The 22,168-nt window shown below is 37.5% G+C and overlaps 3 protein-coding genes across 3 annotated transcripts; all 3 read right to left on the reverse strand.

Annotated features, from left to right (window-relative positions):
• Window positions 1–4,204: 4,204 nt before the first annotated feature.
• On the reverse strand, window positions 4,205–8,409 carry LOC131323929 (uncharacterized). The gene has a single exon (XM_058355763.1). It carries the CDS (start codon window positions 4,505–4,507, stop codon window positions 4,205–4,207), a length of 303 nt encoding a protein of 100 aa, XP_058211746.1. The 5' UTR covers window positions 4,508–8,409.
• A 136-nt stretch (window positions 8,410–8,545) lies between these two features.
• Window positions 8,546–9,241, reverse strand: LOC131324817 (uncharacterized). The gene has a single exon (XM_058356954.1). It carries the CDS (start codon window positions 9,090–9,092, stop codon window positions 8,754–8,756), a length of 339 nt encoding a protein of 112 aa, XP_058212937.1. The 5' UTR covers window positions 9,093–9,241; the 3' UTR covers window positions 8,546–8,753.
• Window positions 9,242–13,495: 4,254 nt separating this feature from the next.
• On the reverse strand, window positions 13,496–21,568 carry LOC131324818 (probable anion transporter 3, chloroplastic). Its single transcript, XM_058356955.1, has 8 exons — window positions 20,887–21,568; window positions 16,658–16,884; window positions 15,496–15,844; window positions 14,859–14,903; window positions 14,615–14,761; window positions 14,092–14,229; window positions 13,934–13,967; window positions 13,496–13,834 (listed from the first exon to the last, which is right to left on the reverse strand). The coding sequence occupies exons 1-8, from the start codon at window positions 21,316–21,318 to the stop codon at window positions 13,665–13,667; spliced, it is 1,542 nt and encodes a 513-aa protein (XP_058212938.1). The 5' UTR covers window positions 21,319–21,568; the 3' UTR covers window positions 13,496–13,664.
• Window positions 21,569–22,168: the final 600 nt, after the last annotated feature.

The raw sequence follows: 22,168 nt of genomic DNA on the forward strand, positions 1-22,168 counted from the left end.
GTACTGTAATTTACTCATAGATTATTGAAAGTTATGGTCTGAACTGTAATTTGTAAACTGCTGATGATAAACTACTGATTGATCTGGTGATAGTGGTGTGCTAGCCACACTTAATCCTTTTTCTTTTGCGTCGGGAGAGAAATCGGTAATAAAAGTCGGGCAGTCTAGACTTTCTGTTTATGTTGCTCACCAATGTGTAAAATGATGTCAAGTGCGCATAGTCGCATAGTAATGCGCTAAGGCAAATGCTAGAAAATGCGCAAAGGGCAGTCCACTTTTCACTGTACGCGCCCACTTTTTGACTACGAGCCCACGTTCCGACAAGAGTCCAGCATAATATTCAATGCACCCTCACTTTTTGCTGAAGTGATTCTTCTTTTCTATAAAATTACGAACAAGCCCTTTTCTAATTTCCACCATCTTCTTTCTGTATTATCTCTCTGGCCATGTTTGATAACCATATTAGCTCTTAGGATTGGATTACCAATCTCATGAGATTATTAATACTGTGTTTGGTAACTCAAAATGAGTTGGGATTATTAGTCCTTAGAACCAGAGTTGTGAAATCTGTTCCATATCGGCCGGTACGTACCGTACCGGTGCTTAAACGGAACACAAACACTAGAGATCCGTTCCGGTTGAAATACCGGCCTATTCCGGCCAATACCAGATGTACCGGACGATACCGGTCTGTTTCGGACATTTTTCGGTGTTCCGGCCGGTACAAAATTACCTTCTCTCTCTTTTTTTTTAAAAAACATTTTGTTTATGTTTATACTTAAAATTATGCAAAATGGTAGATATATATTAAATATATATATAAAATATTAATTGCGGTAAATCCAGAACGGTACCGGGATACAGCCCGATACCGGTACGTACCATTCCAGTAGTGAAAACGATACGCTGGCCGGTATGGTATTGACAAGTTTGCTTAGAACTAACAAGGTGGGTATTAGGGGGTAGGGGAGATGGTATTATTAGTCCAGTCCCAACTCATTTTCATTACCAATCTCTTCTTATTACTAATTACTTCTATTAATTCAATTTCATCATCTAATCACATCTTAAACAAACATGATATTAATAATCTCATCATCCAATCTCATAATTACCAATCCTTTCTCATTAGCAATCTCAATCTTAATCTCATGTCTTTACAGAATCTCACACATCTGTCGGATGTTATCAAACTGAGCCTCTCTCTCCCTCTCTCTCTCTTTGCAAACCCAGTCCCTAGCTTTCCATTTTTCCCACCACGGCAACCTACCAGTGACGCAGACGAAACTATTCTCCATTCGACAAAGCTTGTTCATCGTCTCCAACTATTCCGCATCTAGTATCAACTCCATCCGCTACCGTCTCTCTCTCTCTCTCTCTCTCTCTCAATAATATATTTTTTTTTTTTGCAAAAACAGTTAAACTGTTTTTTTAAAACTTTCCTTTCTTTTTTTTCAAAAACTGTTATTTAAAAAAAAAAAACTGTCTTTTTTTCAAAAACTTTTTCGGAAATGTGTTTTTTTAAATAAATTTTTTAAAAAATATTTTCTATTTCTAATAACCTGTTTTATTAGTTTGGAAACTATTTAAAAAATTGTTTTATATAGTGACAATTTTTAGATTTTTACAGGTTAAAAATGTGATGTGGCAAGTTTTGACTATTCGATGTTGATTATGCCACTGTGGACATCTACATTGCTAACCTTAACAACCTTTTAAATGGATAATCAAAAGGTAATTTGACAACTTTTGATTATTCAATTTTGATTAGTCTACTATGGATGCTCTTTAGTTTACCTTGGGCTAGTAAGAATCTATTAAGAGCATCCACATCAATCTCAATAAAATTTTGTCATAGTATTATTTACAAGGCGTGTTTTTACGTCAAGTAATCCCTTTTTTTAATACTCAAATACATCGTACTCGTTGTTCTAAGTGTACTTTAGTAAGAAAATTCGTTTTTATTCTTTATTTTGCAATAATCTAATAATCCTACATTGATTGATGGTGTAAGAGAAATGATGCAAGAAAGTCAAGCTAAAGATTTAAAAGTTGAGTGAATATACTAAAAATTACTCCCTCTGTCCTTTTTTAAGTGTCCTGCTTCGTAATTTCAACTTATTAAAAAGACATCATCATTATACCTTTCACATCAACTTTTTTCTCCACTTTCCCTACTTACCCATTATCATTACACTTTTACTCACTTATTTTTTAAAATGAAATCTACTTTTAGGAACAAAATAGACAATTCACCAACTTTTACCCACTAACTTTACAAAATTGACACTTATTAAGGGACAACCCAAAATGGAATACCGAACTATAAATAAGGGACGGAGGGAGTATTGAATAGCTATTGGACGGTCACTCGGCACAATTGACAAGTTAGTTCTTCTAGGTTTTATTTTGCTCGGAAATATGTTAAAAAATGATAGTTTACCAAGTGTGATACTAATGTTCTAAAAGGTGTATCCCAAAGTTAGTGAAACTAGGGGAATAAAGGTACAAGCATTAAGTCAAGAAGGATCCAACTATATACATGTGCTCGTCTCATTTGCTCTCTACCTTAACCTTTTCCCTACTGCAATATTCCGTGCAAAAATGCTACAGACACAGATCAATGCTCACAAATCCGGCAACAGATGTGTTGGAACCATCCAATGTATATGAGCCACACATCTGCTATGTGAGACCCAAGTGAATAAGATGTGCGGTTCCAGACGCATCTGTGTCCGGATGTGTGCGTTTTTATATGTGTCCCTAGCATTGCTCCTATTCTGCGTTCACATGCGGGATAAGAAAGTTGTAAATGAGAAAGAGGATGAATCCACTCATCTACGTGAAACAGAAAGTTTGAAACTTGCTATGGCCTGTTAGTATGCCGTCTAAACAAGTTGGAACAAAGATCTTCTTTACAACAAATTATGCAGACAAACAACTTACTAACATACATTACAGCTTGCTCTACCAATGATAGGATATATTACTACGACTTCAGAGTATTTTCCATTTAGGCGTTTTACGGTGTTTGCTATAAATCCTTTTCGCGATTTCTGGTTTACGCTTTAAGATGGCAACGGTTAGAAAGTAAGGCAAAGGGAACTGGAAATATAATGATCGTATGGAGTTGGATAGTCGGATTAAGAGACTGACCAGGTGCCCTTCCAGAATTGGAATCTGGAAAGACGATCCTCTGACGGCGACAAGTTTACAAAGTCTCCAAAGAAGACCAAAGCGAGTTAGACTTGCATGCTTCTGCTTGATCCTCCAGGATCACATAAGCACAGCCGTGTCATGAAAAAGCTACCTATCTGGACATTGGTTTTTTTCATAGCACTCACAAATAATCTGCAAAGAGAATTTGGCACCTATTCGCAACACCAAGGTAGTCAAAAGGAAGATTTTCTCAAATTTCCAACCGGTACAGAAAGTAAAGCGAGGCAACGACTTACAAGCATGATCCGAAACAATTTCACACATCCACTGACGTAGGAGAATATCAAGCTCTTAAACAGCACAATAACACCACCACCACACCAAACATTTGACAATACATGCACCAAGTGCCTACTCTAATAAAGTGTTACAACTGAAATAGCAACATCTATACCTACAACTATCGAGGAACTCAAGGGGCATTATGCCGTGGAACCGTGCCCCCAAATAAAATACCAACTAGATAGAGCAGAAAGGCTACATATAATCTGATCTATGTATCCGAACCAAAACATCAACTACAGGTACTGTAGGAGGTAAAGAAAGGAATGGTCTTCTCAAGTGGCACTTAAATAGTTGTAGTACCTCTAATTAGTAAATTAGTAAACTGATGAATTTGATACTTCTATTAACCAAAAAGAAAGGAGAGCTACGTCTGCTTGATTTCAGAGCTCAAAAGAGCAATTCAGAATACCCAAGCATCCAAAATACTAATACCGAACGTACAAACCTATCCTTAATTACCAACGTTGGACCACATAATTAAGATGCTGACAGACACGCAAACTTTACCCCAAAAAAGGAAGAGAGAAACACGCAAGTTCTTTGACGATGATACGCAAATGTGTTGTACTTAACATTTCAACATTATTTCCACATACATAGTACAAACCAAACTCATTTCCAATCAAGAGCATCCATATTCAACATTATTGCACAGATCTTGAAGAAAACAGAAATTCTAATCGGAGGATCAAAAAACCTTTCAGCTAGGCCTCTCACCAAGCCTCTTGAGTTCTTTGTCCATTTGCCCAGTAAGCATCAAACCACCAGAAGGGATATGCCCGAACGTGGCCGGAACATTCCCTTCAATGAAGAAGTGACTGTACCAAGCACTTCCATAGCCAACTAAAGGCACAAGAAACACACACCACCAATTGAAGCATAAGGAGTAGATCAAGCAGAGAATACTAGCTAGAATGCCAGTAAAATGCCAACGATTTGTTGCTGGCTTTGAGTGCTGGTTCACATAGAAAGCCCAGAACTCTTCCATATTCCTGAAATTCATATTTTCAGAACTGCCACATTGAATCCCAACTCCCTTCTACTCCTACTATATATAGAATTTTAGCTAGTTCATAGTTGTCGGTTCCTTAATTTACCTTGGACTGACATTAATCTATTAAGAGCGTCCACATCAGTCTTAACATATTTTTAGTCAAACTATGGTTTAGAAGTCATATTTTTATGTCAGCCAATCACTTTTTTAAATGCTACATCAAACACACTCTTCTAATTGTACTTTAGTAAAAATTGTATTCTTATTCTTCTTTCGCTATACTTTAATGTTTCTACACAGATGGTTTAAAAGAAATGCTATGAAGCACGGATACTTCTAATGGGTAGTTGTTTCTGTATCATATCCGTATTGGATACCGATACTCGCCCGATACTGCCAGAAGTGTCGCAACTTTGGTTTCATAGAGTATCCAATACTTCACAAATACAAAAGTTTGAGATACGTATCTGGGATAGTGTTTGAATAAAATTGTTAGGAATAGAGAAAAGTAAATAATTTTCAAAATATTCTTATTGTGTCGTATTTGTGGTTTATGTATGTGTACGTGTCGTTTATAACTTTTAGGTTGTAAAAATTTTCAATGAGTAACCAAATAAACTTGAAAACAACATAAGAAAAATAGAACGGTCTACCACCGTTCTTGTGATTATTGGAAATATATTAATATAAAATTATTCTAGTGTATCCTAGCCGGACCCCGTATCCTATTTTCCAGATTTTATCGCTTCGCCGTTTCCGTATTGTATCGAATCCGTATCTCATATTGGCATCCATGCTTCATTGGACAAATGAGTCGAAAAAGTCAAGCTAAAATATACCCAAAAAATGAATAGCTCTTGAACAGTCACTCGGGGACAAGGACAATTGACGAGTTCTTGTAGCTTTTTTAAAAGAATAGATAGGGATAAGCGAGACTGGTAGAGCAACGATTTCCAGATTTTGATCACCAATATGTCTAAAATGATCGTTTACCACGCATGATACTGATGTTCTAAAAGGTGTATCCCAAAGTTTATGAAACTAAGAGCAAAAATAAAGGCACAAGCATTGAGCAAGACATGCAAGGATCCAACTAGATACATGTGTGGACATCTGATTTGCCCTCTTCTTTAACCTTTCTTCTACTGCAATATTTTGTGCAAAAACATCACAGACACAGATCAACGTGCACAGATGCGGACACAGTGTTCGGGATCGTCTGGTGTTGAGCCCCACATCTACTGTGTGAGACCCAAGCATATAGGACAGTTCGGGAAACAAATCTGATACTCTGATCTATGCACTTTTATATGTGTCTGCAGCATTGCTCTATTCTGTGTGTTCCTGTGTGGGATAGAGAAAGTACAAATGAGAAAAAAGACTGAATCACATCATCTATGTGAAACAGACTAAAGTTTGAAAATTGCCATGGTCCGTCGGTTCACTGACTGAACAAGTCAGAACAAGGATCTTCTATACAACTAATTAAGCAGACAAACAACTTCCTAATGTACATTACAGCTTGCTCTACCAATACGAGGATATAATTCAGATTACAGAATCATAAATACTTGCCAATTAGGCATCTTACAGTGTTTGTTATAAATCCTTTTACTACTTTATGGTTTATGGTTTTTCAAAACAATATTCTAAAGGGAAGAGAGTGTTAAAAAAACACATACAAAGACTCACGCAAGGGGAGTGAAAGCATAATGATTAAACAGAGTTAGAAATTCGATTTCTCCATTTACAAAAAAAAAAAAAAACAAGTAGGAAATTCAGATTAAAAAACAGACAAGAGGTTCCTCCAATTAGTCAGCCCTTCAAGAATAGGAATCCGTAAAGACACTCCCTTAACAGTGACAAGGTCTTAAACTCCCCACTGAAGACCGAAGCGAGTAAGATTTGCATCCTTCTGCTCAATCCTCCAGGATCACATAAGCAATGCCATGTCAAACAGTGTTCTAAAAATCGGCCTCGGCACTAGGCGTTGGTCCGCCCTAAGTCACATAATCCGCAATCGCCGGCAAATGCGGGTGAGAGAGCGTCGATATTTAGAAGAACCGTAAGATAAACGTCTCAGAGCATTTTATGCATATATACATGTCAACTAATATCTTTACAATGTAAGTTGAACATGCTGCATGCATTCACGCCATAGAATTTCATGTTGTAATTTATGTTCCCACCGAAAATATAGATGTGCTGTTATGTATAGATTGTCAGAATGCAAAATTTACAAAATATAGAGATGATAAAAAAATCAATTCACGGACAGCTATGTATACGTAGAAGGCATACAATAAAGGGGGTGACCTTGGGAATGACTTTGCTACAGAGAGAAAATAGTTAGATGGGACGTGGACTGAATGACAACAGAGCGGGATTGCATTAGTACACGTAAAGGGCAGTTCTGGTTGGCTACATGTCACTTAATTAGTCGACAGCTGCTGAATTCGTTGCACCATTACAAAGTCCGTGAACCGAGGAAAAGGAGTGTGCGAATTTTCTATGAGCTTTCCACAAAACCATAAAACTGCGAACCAGTGTGCAATTCCTTACCCTCAAACCAAGAATTGTGTAACTACTGGTCCGCCAGCCCAACTAGCGACCCAAGGGCTAAGTTAGGCGGCGGGGTTAGTCCACAAGTAATCGGCCAGGCAACTGGGCAGGATTAATCGGGGGTTTAAATACGTAATTTTGCAAATCTAAGGGTTTAATGTTGTGGTAATTTACTGTTAGGGTTTTAGTGTTTTTTAAATATAGGATATACATAATACACTTTATAGTATAACCGATTCAAATCTAAACCTCGTCTTCACTGCTCTCTCTTTGTGCTCTGTATGTAGTCACTGCCTTTTTTCTTGATCTGTTTGTTGTGAAATTATGTGTATGTAAGCTTTGTTTGTTGTGAGATTGTGTGTATGTAGGCTCTGTTTCCTCTGGTTGGATGTTATTTAACGTTTCCTTCTACTCTAAGCGACTAATCTCTAAGCGCCGATTAATCCCCGACTGCCCGACTAGAAACTAGCGACTTTTAGAACATAGGTGTCAACCAAGCTACTTATCTAGACATCCGGTTTTGCACAGTAATCACAAACAATTTGGAAAGAGACTTTGGCTCCTAATCCCTAAATTTGCTACGGTTGATAATTTATTAGTTTCAGAACAAGATACTCCTCTAAAACACATGTTAATATTGACCACTTATTATATGCAAGAATCCCACACATAGCAGATGCTATTTTGTACAAGGTATATAATATATATGCTTACTCTCTTAAAGTATGCTCAGCTATCTCGTGTTTAAAGCTCTCTTTCCACACGTCATATACCATGGTAGTCAAAAGGAGGATTTTCTCAAATTGCCTACTAGTCGAGAACGTAAAGCGAGGCAAAAACTTACAAGCATTATCCAAAATAATTTCATACATCCACTAACATAGGAAATATATAGGCAGATCTACCCTATGGCAGTATATGCATGAAGAGACTGCTCTCATAAAGTTTTACCACTCATATAGCAGCCCCCTTTATACCTCCCAAAAAGTTACAAAAAAAAACTCAAAGAACGTTATGTTGTGGAACTGAACCATGCACCAAATCAAAGCTGAAAACCCAAATCAAATCCGGAAATGAAATTAAAATACCACCTAGATAGAGCAGAAAGACAAAATATAACATGATCTAACGTACCCGCCCCAAAACAGGAAAAGGCATTCTTTGAGTTGAATTGTGCTCAGGTATAATTCACTGCAACACATAAAATACAGGTACTATAGCAGTTACGAAAGGAATGGTGTTCTCAAATTACCATAGAACAAACTTGGAGCCCCCTCTGAGTCCCAAAATAAACCATCAAATAGTAAGTGAACTAATGAATTTGATCGTCTACTAAACAAATGGGAGAGCTATTTTGCAGAAATTAAAAAAACCAATTCAGCATATCCAGGCATCAAATCACTAATATCAAATGTATGAACGTATCCTTAATTTCAACCTTTAGACCGCATATTTAAGATGCAGATAGTAATACAAACACAAAAGTTCTTCGAAAATGAAATATAAACGTGTTGTACTTAACATTCATCATCAATTCCACATATATTCAACAAAACAAACTAAATCCCAAATCAAAAGGTAAAGGAGAGCATCAATATTCTAACAGTAGGAGTTTGAATGGAAAGGGGAAAAAAATAAGCATTCGTGCTATTACAGATATATGTTGAAGAAAAAAGAAAATCTAAAAGGAGGATCAAAACACCTGCAAGATAGGCCTCTTACCAAGCCTCTTGATCTCTCTATCCATTTGACCAGTAAGCATCAATCCAAACATCTTAAAATCACACATGAGAGACCAGAAGGGATGCCCGAACGTGGCCGGGACATTCCCTTCGACAAAGAAATGACTGTACCAAGCAAAACCATAGCCAAATAAAGGCACAAGAAATACACACCACCAATTGAAGCATAAGGAGTAGATCAAGCAGAGAATACTAGTGAGAGTTCCAGCAAAATGCCAACGCCTTGTTGCTGGCTTTGAGTGCTGGTTCACATAGAAAGCCCAGAATTCTTCCATGCTTCTGAAATTCATTTTTCGTCGGAACAACCAAATTGAATCCCAAATCAGAATTTGGCTAGTTGGGTCTTCTTGAAAACGCTGATCTCTATATAGTCAAAAACAGAATCTTGATTATCAGATGCTTCAGAAATCCCTAATAGGGAGTAAACCCAAAAAATGCTTGCTGGATTCTTGAAAATCCCCAATCAGAATTTTGGGTTTGCGGTCTTCTGGAAAACCCTAATAAAAAAAATATACCCAACTCAGAATCTTGATAATCAGAAGCTTCAGAAGTCCCTAATAGGGAGCAGACTCAAACAAAAATGCTAGCTGGATTTTTGGAAATCCCAAATCAGAAAACATTGGCTTTGCGGTCTTCTTGAAAACCCTAATCACAGTATACCCAAATCAGATGTTGATGAGATTTTATTGAGCTTCAAGGCTAATCAGGTAATATGGGGAGAAAAAAACCCAGAAATTTGTAAGCTAAATTAGGTCGAAATGTGTGGTGTGGGATTTGACCCAAGTTTTTGTTGGAGGAGTGTTTGAAGATTGAAGATATTACTGTAGCTATTTTGGAGGTGTTCTTGATCTTTCCCTCACCTACCAATCTGTGGGGAGGTTTGTTTGTCGTGATTGAGAAGTTTTTAAGAAAGAATTACAAAAAGTGAACGGTGGATTACTGGATTGGTAGGCAAAAGGGTGAGTGGTTGCTCTCCATTTCTCCGTGAAGAAATCAAAGAAGTTTGGAAAATTCATCTTGAAAGTCACATTTTTTAAAGGTTTTGTGGAGGCGTGAAAGAAAGATTAAAAAATACTAAATAAATGAGGATCCGGCTTCTTGTCTTTTTTGATTGCAGAAAAGGAGAAGTTTTTCAGCGTCGGGTGGGCACGGGCCACGTGGTGCCGAATACCATCTTGGCTGTCCAAATATATTTTAGACGGTCCAGATTTATTTGAATAATTTTTTAATGTAAAATTACCAAAATACCTTTTCAAACCTAAACAGATTTGGGCAGCCGAGATGTGTACTCTGCACCACGCGATCAGTGCTCACCCGGCACTTAAAAACTTCTCGTAGAGAAGCCTTTGTAATCACATTTTGTCTGGTTATCATCCAAAACATTTCTTCTAGTCATCTCTGCAATTACTGATTCTGATTTTAAAAGACTCGTAACACGAAGAAATTATTCTTTCTAACCGTCAGAAATATTTTTGACCGACTGAGATTATATATGTGCTGCTCATTGCAATCCAAACACAGAAAAGCCATTTCCAAATTACAGATTGGGCCTCCTATTTGATGCAATACTCTGCTTAAAGGCAAAAGCTATGATCCACATGCCACTGTTCACCCAATCTGTATTTTTTAATTAATTTTTGAAGAAATTAAATAGCCATCTTGTTTCGTAGACTTATTTAGGTGCCTATCCTATTAAGTTTGAACACTTAAATCGACATTCTGAAATTTAAATAATACCTAAAACACCCTTAATCATGACAAATACAGAAATCATGACAAAATCATGACAAATACAGAAATTATGGCAAAGTCATCCGGAATCATGAAAAAACCATCCGGGATGTAAAACTAAAATAAAAAGTTAGCGAGTTTTACATCCTGAATTTTTTAACCTATATAGTAAAGAATTTTAGGACCTTAAATTAACTTTTTATGTTAGTTTTACATCCCGGGTGATTTTGTCGTGATTGTTGCTGCGCCCAACGGCTCTATTAAAATGTAAAAGATTATTAAGGGCTAAATGGGTATTATTTAAATTTCAGGATGAAAACATAAGTTTTTAAACCTACAAGGATTAGGACTTAATTATCAATGTAGGATAGGACCCCTATTTAAGTTGCCCTTAATTTATTTATCCTTGCATATTTGGAAACAAGAAAAAGCTCATCCTTGCAAAAATGAAGCAACCTTTTGGGAAAAGTGAACAGAAAGGATGCATCAGTGATGTGTATGTTATCGTTACGCATGCGTGCAATTTTAGTAGGTGCGCTACGGGGCCTTTAGATTAGTTTTTTGCCTTTTTTTTTGTTTGCTTTTTTTTTTTAATTTTTACTAAAATTAGGTCAAATTTTGTACATCACATTGGCTTATCTCGACGAAAGAAATAAAAAAAAGTATAAAAGTATAGGCCAAAGTTGAAAAAATGCACTAATGACGATGGAATAAAAAGACAGCAAAAATTTAAGCCAAAGGCCCCAACCCTACACAACTACGTACCAAGAGTAATTTTCTTTTTTCCTGGGAGGTCTTGGAATAAATTGTAATGAAGTATGAGTAGATGATAATATTTACACTTAAAATTAAATAGGCATCCTACTTACTAGATTTAATTTAGGTGTCCGTTCTAGAGGTTTTAAATATTTATGTTCTGTCGATCTAGTTAAGATGAGACCTAATATAGGAGTGGGGGGTGGTGCTGCACAGCATGCTGGGCGCGGCAAATTGCCACTGCTCCGGTCTCACTTCGATAATCGGAAACGTTCACTTCGTGGAGCTCTTCAAGTAAAACAAGTGTACCAAAAATAAGCTTAATTAGATATTATTAAGTTCTTCATCCGAACATTATTATCTTGACACAAATTAATCCGAAACACTAGATAAAATTCACTATTTTTTGGTACACTTAAAATTTTCAAGATAATAATTTTCGGATGAGTCACTTAATGATATCTGATTGGGCTGATTTTTGGTACATTTGTTCTACTCGAAGAGCTCTACAAAGTGAACATTTCCGATCATCGGAGCAAGACCTGAGCGGCAGCAATTTGCCATGCACAGCACGCTGCGCAGCACGGCCCCTGAGTCCCCTAAGGATATAATAATAAATTTATAACAACTTTTGCACTTTTTACTTGTTTGTTGGTTTTTATCATTCTGATAAATTGCTGGTTTTATAATCTTGATAAATTTATCGTGATTTATAAGGTTATTTTTTCTAAATTTATCATTTTGGTAATTTTTCTTAGATTTTATATACTTGGTTAAGTTATTATTGGTAAATTTTATAGTAAGTTATAAATTTTTCATTGTAAGTAATTTTTGGTGGTGGGTGAGGTTTTCACTGAAATAAATACTGTCAGCATTATCTATCTTTTATAATTATATTATTGAGAAACATGAAAATATTTGTTAGAAATTCGAAGTCCAGTTATTTTTTAAAGATTTGAAAAAGAAGAAGAATGTGCAATGATTTGAAAAGAAGAAGAATATGCAAGGATTTAGACTTCCTTCGTTGTAAGCTATGAGAGTTTGAGAAATACTTTTAACTGAGTGAAATTTTACAGTTATTAAGAGTACTGCTCTAAAAAAATGAAATGGGGACAACATAGGTGTTGGCTCCATTCAAGCCATCCATGCTCGGCATTGAACAGCTCAGATTCCATCTCAATGAGCCCTCTATTACCAAGCATAGACGGCCTGAATGGACCCTAAGGGACAGTAGGGTTCCGGTTCTAGGATTGAAAATTTTTATAAGATTTCTCCCAAATTTAAGCTACCCTCAAATGCCTAAATCAAAATAAAAAGTCAAATAATTATGGAATGAATACTTTAGCCAGTTTTTTTTTTTAGTTTTTATGCCTTTTTCCGTTAACTTATTTGTAGCTTTTTTCTATTTTCACATTTAGTTTGAAAAACAGAAATGATATAAGTACCGACCGAGGGGAGAGAAATCGTACCGACAGCCGCCGGCGGGCCGTCTCCGGCCACCAGACGGCCGATCTGAGCCGTCCAAAAATTCTAAAAAAAAAAACCAATGGGGCTCGAGTGAGAATCAACGGCATCCGAGGGCGAGGTGTGTAGGATGCTTGATCTGAGCATCCCTTTTTCGTGTATATAAAATCAACAGCATCCGAGGTGTGTAGGGTGTTTGATCTGAGCACCCCTTTTTCTTGTATATATGTATATACGTGTATATACACAAAAAAGGGTGCGCGGATCAAGCACCCTACACATCTTGGATACCGTTGATTTTCGCGTAGGGGCCATCAGTTTTTTTTTTTTTTTTTTAATTTTGAATAACTCGGATCGGCAGTCCGGTGGCCGAAGACCGCCCGCCGAAGGCCAGTGGTACGATTTCTCTCCCCTTGTCGGTACATATAGCATCACTCTTTGAAAAAATAGCTTTTTGAACATCCAACTGGCCTAGATGGTGGCTACGCCACTATTAAATTAACCATTGTATTGCATTGACGAAAGAGGTCAATCTTCATATTGCACACATGCCCATGCGCGCCGAGAGATAGAGAGTTTAGTATGCGTTCTTTTTTTCTCAGCGAAAGTCATCACATCCATCAACTTCTCAATAAACTCAAAACTTAGATTTCTCATTTACCATATTCAGAAAGTTGACGTTTATACAAAGAACTAACTAGCAGTCGAACGAGTGATCATTTGCTGTTCAAAGGAAAAAAAAAAAAAACCAAAGAATCGTTCTTTTATTTCACAATATATATAGGTACCAAAGTCAATGACAAAATTTTTTAACACTGACCAATAAACATATTTGCATCTTCGTCCACCTAATTTTTCTTTTTCTTGGATACACCCTAAGGAGTATTCCGAAAGTGAGGAGAGTTTTCTGCCTAGAATACTCGTTCTCCGGTCGCGTAGAGGTTCCAGAAAATGGTTGAAGCAAAATAAAGTCCTGCCGTGACGGTAAGGAACGCTTGAAATGATCCAAGCCATTGCACAAAGTAACCCGTTCCGATTGTGCTTACTATTGCAGCCAGAGTTCCAGCTGAATTCGCAATGCCTAAACAGCAATTTGAAAATGGAGAAAAATATCAGCATTCTAAAGAAAAACATTTTAGAAGGAAATCGAATTAGAGTATGGGTGAATTTGGCCACGTACCATGGAGGAATCCCGCGTTCTGAGGAGCAATATCCTGATCAAACAACGATGAAAATTAAGTTTTTTTAAGAGAAATAGAATTGGTTTTTGAGAAACGATGACTCTTTCTGTTTTCGAATATAGAAATTGTGTATCGGAAAGGGGATGAGAGAACTTACTTGCATATTGAGGAGAAAGCCAGCTTGGCTGAAAGAGCTGAAGCTCAGGGCTGCAGTGATGTATATGGATGCAACTACTGGCGTCTTGGCATAGTTCAAAAGGAGCAATGACACCCCAGGCCCAATAAATCCAATGGACTGTCATGTTCAGATGATAGCCAATGTTAGTTCCAAATGCGTAAGCCGGAAGGTACGATTCTCCTCTCCTCTCTCTCTCTCTCTCTCTCTCTCTCTCTCTCTCTCTCTCTCTCTCTCTCTCAGCCTAAGAAGTACGGACATGTCTACCGGTTTCGTATGTGTGTTTGATGTGTCTAGGACACCGACACGCCTCGAGACACCCAAATATGTGTTTCATTTTATGCTACATTAGTTACAAGATGTCAAGTTACCATCGCATTGTTTGCTTCACATACTGGACTAATCAGTAATCCAACAAGAAGACCATGCCATTGTTTTGTTCCATACCTGGCTCCGTAATTAGGAATTTGGGTTTTTTTCCCAGATAGTAATTCAAGAGTTTTACCTGCATAATTTTCCTGACTAATGTCACGGAACATCCCGCCTTTACTAAGAAATCTGAAACCAGTCCAGCAATGTAGCCCGATATCGCCATTGTTCCCCATGGCACGGCGCTGAACCAAGCCGCTTGTTTTAAATTCACGTTGAATACCTATTTGTATATCATATAACCCAAATCATGAGTAGTGAACTGTGGGGAAAAAATGTCAAGAAAAGTGAGAAAATTGAGCGAGGAAATGGGCACTTACAGTTTTAAAGTAAACTGGCATCCATGAAAGCATAACGAAGTATCCCTGCATTTAGAATCATGTTTCAAATTCTTAATGAAAATAGTAAGAAGCACGGATGCAGATACGTAAACAATGCTATTCAAAAACTTGAACGCAGACATGTTAAATGTAAGAATACCCATATATTATGGGTGTACTTACGGATTCAAACTAGAATCATAAGCATTATTTCTGTCAGAATAGAGATAAAAATCACCACAGGCTTATAAGTTGAGGATTTAAACTTGGTACTAGATTCAGTCAACTAGTTTTCAAAACAGTCCCTCTGGTTTTTCTTTTTTTTGAATATTTTGCAAATCCTTTTTCCCCAGTTTGAATCTGGGTGTTGCCTAATCAACGAAGAAATCTTCTATTTCGTTCTGTTGACGTAAACAACAAAATAAATATTCAAGACAAATTTAAAACGGTCCCAACTTTTTAAAATTGCATTAATCCTTCTATATGGCGGCAATGTGTCACAGCATGTTTGGGGAAATGTTTATATCATATGAAGATAGAGAACATATGAACGCAAGGCTAAGAGACATGTCTGTATTTCAGGCAATACTAAGAAACAACAAAGACTTGGATTTCGAAATTTACCAAGCCAACTTACCCAATTATTGGTAACATTTGCAACAATAATTGCCCATGTGGGTAATTTTGACAGCAGGAGGCGGAGGGGCAGAAGCTCGCCTTTCTTCAGCGAAGTGTTGGATTTGCCGGCTTGGATCAACCGCAGCTCTGATTTGCTGATAAACTGGCTCTCGTTTGGATCATTTGTAACCCCATATGCCCATGTTGTGAGCCAGAGAAGCCCAAGGGATGAGAAGAAAATGAAAGGACCAGCAATTCCGATTGACGACATGGCTATAGGAGTTAGTACTAATCCTGCTACATTTCCAAGATGAAATCCAGCCATTGACATTCCCACTGCAGTAGCTCTTTCATGGCTTGGAAACCACCTGATATGAAACAGATGGTACACCTGACTTACTGTAGGGTCCACAAGTAATATTGAGCACGAATTCCTTAATCGCTGCTTTTGTCGTAAGAATTGTGCGTTTTTAGATACGTATGGCACGATTTGATATGACATATGACATAGTCGATTAGTATCTTGTATCAAAGAAAGCAAGAACAACATTAGGATTGAGCGGTTCATGATTTTATTGGATGATCCAATTCGATTCAAATTTATCACATGTTTCTGCTTGCAAAATAGTACTATAGGAATGAATGCAGGGTTAAATCATTCCAGCTGGTGGTTTGAAAATTGATCGATATTTGTTTCTTCTAAGTCATACAAAAGCATGAATTTTCGGATTACAAGTCATATCAGAATCAATAAAGGAATGTAACATGAAGGCAGGCCACATTTTACACCAGGTTTTGATTCGCGATTCAATTTATGGGAAAGTTGATTTTGATTCATGAATCTGACAATTTTGTTGGCCGGAGGTATCTAAGTCTCCAACAAGGGCGGCAAATTACTATACCAAGCATAGGTTGTTATTACCCGAATTTTGAGCTTGTCGAAGATATAATGGTTCATTCATATGGCGGTGAAGTCCAATGACTGCGCATACAGATAAAAGACCGATTCGCAAACACAAATACTATACAGAAAATCCATCAAGAATGACATGGCAATGTCGTTTGTAAAATTGTGGACCTCAGATGTTGGTACTTTAGTTTCAAATGAATAAAACAGAGAGACAACAATATGCATGGAGATTGATTTTGTATGAAAATTCTGTTTGTGTAAGAGAAATTACCTTGACAAGAGGGTGTTCATGGAAGGGAGAGCCACGCCTTCGGCGAGGCCAAAGAAGGCACGAACAGACAAGAGGGCGATTGTGGAGTGATTTGCAGCCCATGGGGTGAGGAGAGTGGCGATAGACCACAAGCCCACGCCCCAAGCGATCACCCTTTTTCCTCCGTATTTGTCTACCAAGGCTCCTCCCACGACGGATGAAAATATGTATCCCCATAGAAATGAGGACTATACATGTATACATATAAAAGAAACCATCAAAACCTTCGTTAGCACATCAACTATGCATAAACTTGACCTTGGCAAAAAGAAGAGCCATGAAAATGAAATTAGTTTATTTATATACAGATGAAAGAATTATCATGGAATACTGTTAAGAGCACCTCCGGCTTTGGCCTGGGCAGAACAAAAATAGATGGATATCAATTGTACGAATTTGAGGATTGACTAACAAAACCAACTAGAAAGTAGAAACACCAATCATTTCCACAGCCACAGTGCCACACCCACTTACGCACTCGTTTACACATCCACTTTCACAAGGATGTGGGCTTCATACACACGATGGAGCCCTGTGAGTGTGGGGCTGTACTTGGATTGTGTGATTCTAGCATGTATCGATAGAGTTGAGGGAAAAAAAATACTGAAGCTTGACTCTTGTTCCATGGACTCAGGGATGGTGCTGCCTATTAGGCGTTGTCCTTCAACTGCTTCATCCGCACCGTCCGTCTCAGCAATCCATGGTTCACATTTTTAAATAACTTTTCCGGGGATTTAGAAGAGTTCTTTTAAAATCCGGACCATCCAAAACACTTTTGGACGGTTGAGATTAAGCACTGCACGGTGCTGCCCACCATCCCCGAATCCATGTTCCATTCAACGTCAACTAATTACGTAAAATTACAGACATCCTGAAACTTGTTAATTTTGCTTAGCTCAAACCTGACCCAATAAGGTAAGGCCATGCTGTTTTAAAATTTCAAACTAGGAAAGTTTGAATCATTCTCGTCTGAGCAGACACCCATTTCAAACCAAACCTGTATTATTGAAACCTAGTTATACATTTCGAGGTCCAACTCTACTCATTTAATGATGCTAGGTGTATTGACAAGCTAAAATATCAAAATTTTTGCTTATTACATTCATTCCACACCCATACTCCAATGGATTGTCGAGGTGGCGAAGGTCGAGACTCAAAAATTTGCTCTCTTATAAGGTCAGATTCGAGACTTCTTAGGCGTTATAAAGTGGGGTGTCCAAATAGGGTTTTTCCCTGACTCTAACTCTAATTGAGCATCACTCTAATTGAGCACCCTACTAATAACCGGTGAAATTGGCCCTCTAAGAATTAGTTTAGGTGCAGGTGAACAAGCCCGAACGCCGTTAGATGTCAAACAAAATTAATTTACACGCATCCACATTTAGGTATTGTTGTAAGGGCAACGGCCAGTCTACAAAAACACCCCCACCTAACTTCTCCAAAACCCAGATTAAAATAAATAAAAAAATTCTCCAAAACCATATATAGAACTAGTACTGTCATATGATGTATGGCTGCAGCAACGCTTCAGAGTTTTAGTTCAGCAGTGACAAAAAACATAAAGAAATTTTTTGTAAACAATGCTCTACACAAAATGGAATTTTTTTATAATGGTTGGAAATGAATTGTACGTAATTTATTTTGTTTTGTTGAGTTATATTATCTACGTACTCATAAATTTAAGTGAATTTCTTTTTACTCTGACTATCCATGAACAATTCAGTACTGACAATATTAAAGAGTATGAAAAATCATATTACTATATGAAAAAGAATACAAAATTTTAATGTATTTTTTGAGTCCGCTTAAACCTCTTCAAACATAGGTACAACCGCCCCCGTTTGGCTGTGAATGCACGTGCGGTTGGTCTCGCCGATAAAAGAAGAGGAGATGAGAGGGCCAGAGCGGGTTGGTATGTTGCCCTTTCAGTCCTCGGTGGTAAGCGTAGTAACGGGCCCACCAAGAATTTAACAATTTGGCTTTTCGTGGACTCTGTAGGGGACTACCAAAACGAGTCTAGAGACGTCTGGAATTGTAAATGTACAATAACACTATCCGCCAAATAAATCCAAGGATGACATATCCGTTTCCGGTTCCGCTAAAATTCTTATTTTTTAAATACTTATTTATCGTGTTACGATACAGGTCATTCTTTCACAATACATTACATTTAATTCAAAAAGTAAGTGCTTATTTGAAAAATAAGGACTTATTTCCCTTAGCGGAACGGAATTGGTCAAGGACTTAGAATTTAAGAGTTTGATCTCTCCAAAGATTTCAGATTCGAAACCTTTCATTCGATAATAACTCCTTTGGGGTCAATCCATTTGGAGTTTTGCTCTAATTTTAATTGGGATCCCACAAGTGAGCATCGGAATTAATTATTGAACTCCAAACAATATTTTTTGGATATTGTTTCGAAGAAGTCACAATATTATAAATTTAACAAACCATTTGGTTGTTGCTGCTGAATTTGGAGTGGGTTGATGCTGTCAATTCCACGTAGGATTTGGATTAACTTTAAGGTTTGGGGAAGAGCTTAAAGCCAAACTGGGGATGCTGCCAATTAAGTAGTCCCCGTTGAGCAGGTGCAGGGCACATTTAAACCGTCCAAAAATATTTTCAGCGGTTCGGATTAAAAACAAACTCTTTCGGGAAGAGTTAACTCTTCCCCGGACTCTTCCCCGGAAGAATTTGTTTTCAATCCGGATCATTGATTATCGAGATGGACAGTCCAAATGCACTCGACAGGGTGCTTGGCAGGTCCGGAGGCATGCAGTTGGAGTCACCAAGTTGGAATTGGAATTTATCTCCAACTTTCTACTTGTGGTAGCAGGAAAGATGATAAATTATTGACATAATGAATCGACAGGATTCCATTTCTACTTCTGAAGAGATTAGTTTCATAAAATTTAATTTAATCCGTGTGAGCATAACATATTTAACTACCTTGATATTTCTATTTACAAGAAAATATCTGATACAACATACTAACATGTGACACAAAATTAACCTAAAAGGGAAAAAAAAAAAAAAAGAATGATTTAAGAGTTAAGAGAATAAAAAAGATTTCAACAAAACATTTTCTTATCACAATATGTGTAAAACATATTAGTAGTAGTATATAGTTATTGTTCGAGAAAAAAAAGAGATAGATATGTAACTAGAATTGATTGATCCCTAACTTATAGGGGTTTTTTTTTTTTCAAATTCTAAGTTATCTTTAATTTTTTTTCGATAGGCCACGTTGTCTTTATTGTTACTTACCGCAAAAAAAAAAAAGTTATCTTTATTGTTTGGTACTAATTGGTTTTGAAAATTGTAAAAAAAATGGAGTAAATGAGTTTAGAAATTTTAGGTTAGGCCACTGGCGGGGCTTCTCACGAAAATACCCTGACATGTCTTCTCAATCTTAGAAAGGGCATTTTAGTGATTTTACGTTACGTTGACAACAAAAAAATGTTTTTCATACCATCAAAAATGACCAAAAAAAAAAAGAACCAAGGATTGTGCTTTACGTAGCTTATTACAAATCACACATAAAGTCTAGCTCTACCACGTATGGATTCATATAGTCAATATTAATCGATTGAGACCAGAGTTGTAAAATTCGTTCCGTACCGTACCGGCACTTAAACGGAACACAAAAACTCAAGTTCCATTCCGGTTGAAATGCCGGCCTGTTCCGGCCAATACCGGATGTACCGGACGATACCGGTCTGTTTCGAACATTTTCCGATATTCCGGCCGGTACAAAATTACCTTCTCTCTCTTCTTCTTTTTTTTTTTACATTTTGTTTATGTTTATATTTAAAATTATGCAACATTGTAGATATATATATATTTTATATATATATATATAAAATATTAATTGCGGCAAATCCGGAACAGTACCAAAGTACAGTCCGGTACCGATCAACGCTGGCCGGTACGGTATTGACAACTTTAATTGAGACTCAAGACATGCGCCGCCCGACTTAATTTGGTTTGGTTACCGTGAATGAATGCATCGCATTATGGCAACCACTATATAAATCTAGTATTAAAGGGTGGAAATAATTTGAACCTCTGCATTCATATCCAATCTAAAATCTACATTGGAGTTCTGAATTCTGGTATATATGATTTGACAAATTCCTAACATGCAGTAGATTGACACGAGAGAGAGAGAGAGACAGAGAGAGATTAACCTGAACGATGCCGAGAAAAGAGCTGCTCCAGCCATGTTTGGCAGCAAGGGGGACAATGGCCACGGACATGACAACTCTATCCGCGTTACAAAGGCACATCACGCACGCCAATAGCGCCACCACCTTGAACCTCTCCGGCACCACGAATTTACCTTCCTGCCCCCTCCCTCCCACCAGCAATCCCCTCTCTATCCCCTCCGCCGTACACCTCACCACCAATCCTTCCTCCCTCCTCTCTGTTCTCCTTCTTGTTCTTCCGAACCCCTCTCCCCCCGAAAAACACGCATTGCCCGATTTCGAGCGAATCGGTTCTAATCCCGACTGGGTTTTCTTAAAACTAATGGAATTGAATTGGGTTTTGGAGGAAAACGAAGATTTTGGGAAGGATGAGGAGGAATGAAGCAGAGATTTAGTTGGAGTAACGGCCGCCATGAGAGAGAAAACTCCTGGCAGAGGGAGAGAGAGAGAGTAGATTATTATATGTGAAGTGTCAAATGAAAGATCTTTAAATGAAGCATTAGTTTCTTAAATAGCTAAATTAAAAATGGTGATGTGGTGATGAAATTAGTTTAAGTTAAGATAGGCCGTGTTTGGATTGAAGAATGCCCAAAGTGTCAAGTTGATTTGGGTTGGTAAGAATCTCCTGCGTTTGGGTTGGTGAGTAGGAAATGAAAGTTGGGGGACTGTGAGAATTGGCCGATGAAGAGAGATTTTGATTTGAAGAAGGGCATTTTCGTCAAGTTGAAATAGGTGCACCTACTATATATACAAGTGGCACATCATCGCAAAAGACTGACGTGGCGATACGTGCCTTAGGAGTAGTCATTTGGTGCTGGTGGGATACTATAGATCTTATCCAGATTAAAGCACATTGTACTTGTGGAAAGCTCTCTTTCACTTGGTACTATGGGACAACCAATACCTGTTCAAACTTGCCTAGATACATTGGATTATAGGTTTTCTCTAGGTTTTAGTGATTTTAGGGTTCGATTTCCGTAATCATTCACCCCCTCTCTAAATCTCCTAGGATGAGTAGATTAGGATTAACGAAAGGCAAAAAAAAAAAAAGAAAAACACTCCATTGAAACCCAAACCGAACAAGGTCCTAATGACTTGGGTTCTTTGTGGTCTTAGATTATAGAGTAACTTAGAAAGTGTTACCTATTCTTGTAGTACCACTTTATACGAGACTTTTGCTTCGGGATTAATTTAGATATTCGCTAGTAAACAGTAAGATTGGTCTCGCAGAGATTAATTGAGATGTGCGTAATATGATCCGAAG

The sequence above is a fragment of the Rhododendron vialii genome, chromosome 4a (assembly GCF_030253575.1).
Source record: "Rhododendron vialii isolate Sample 1 chromosome 4a, ASM3025357v1".
NCBI classification, from domain to species: domain Eukaryota; kingdom Viridiplantae; phylum Streptophyta; class Magnoliopsida; order Ericales; family Ericaceae; genus Rhododendron; species Rhododendron vialii.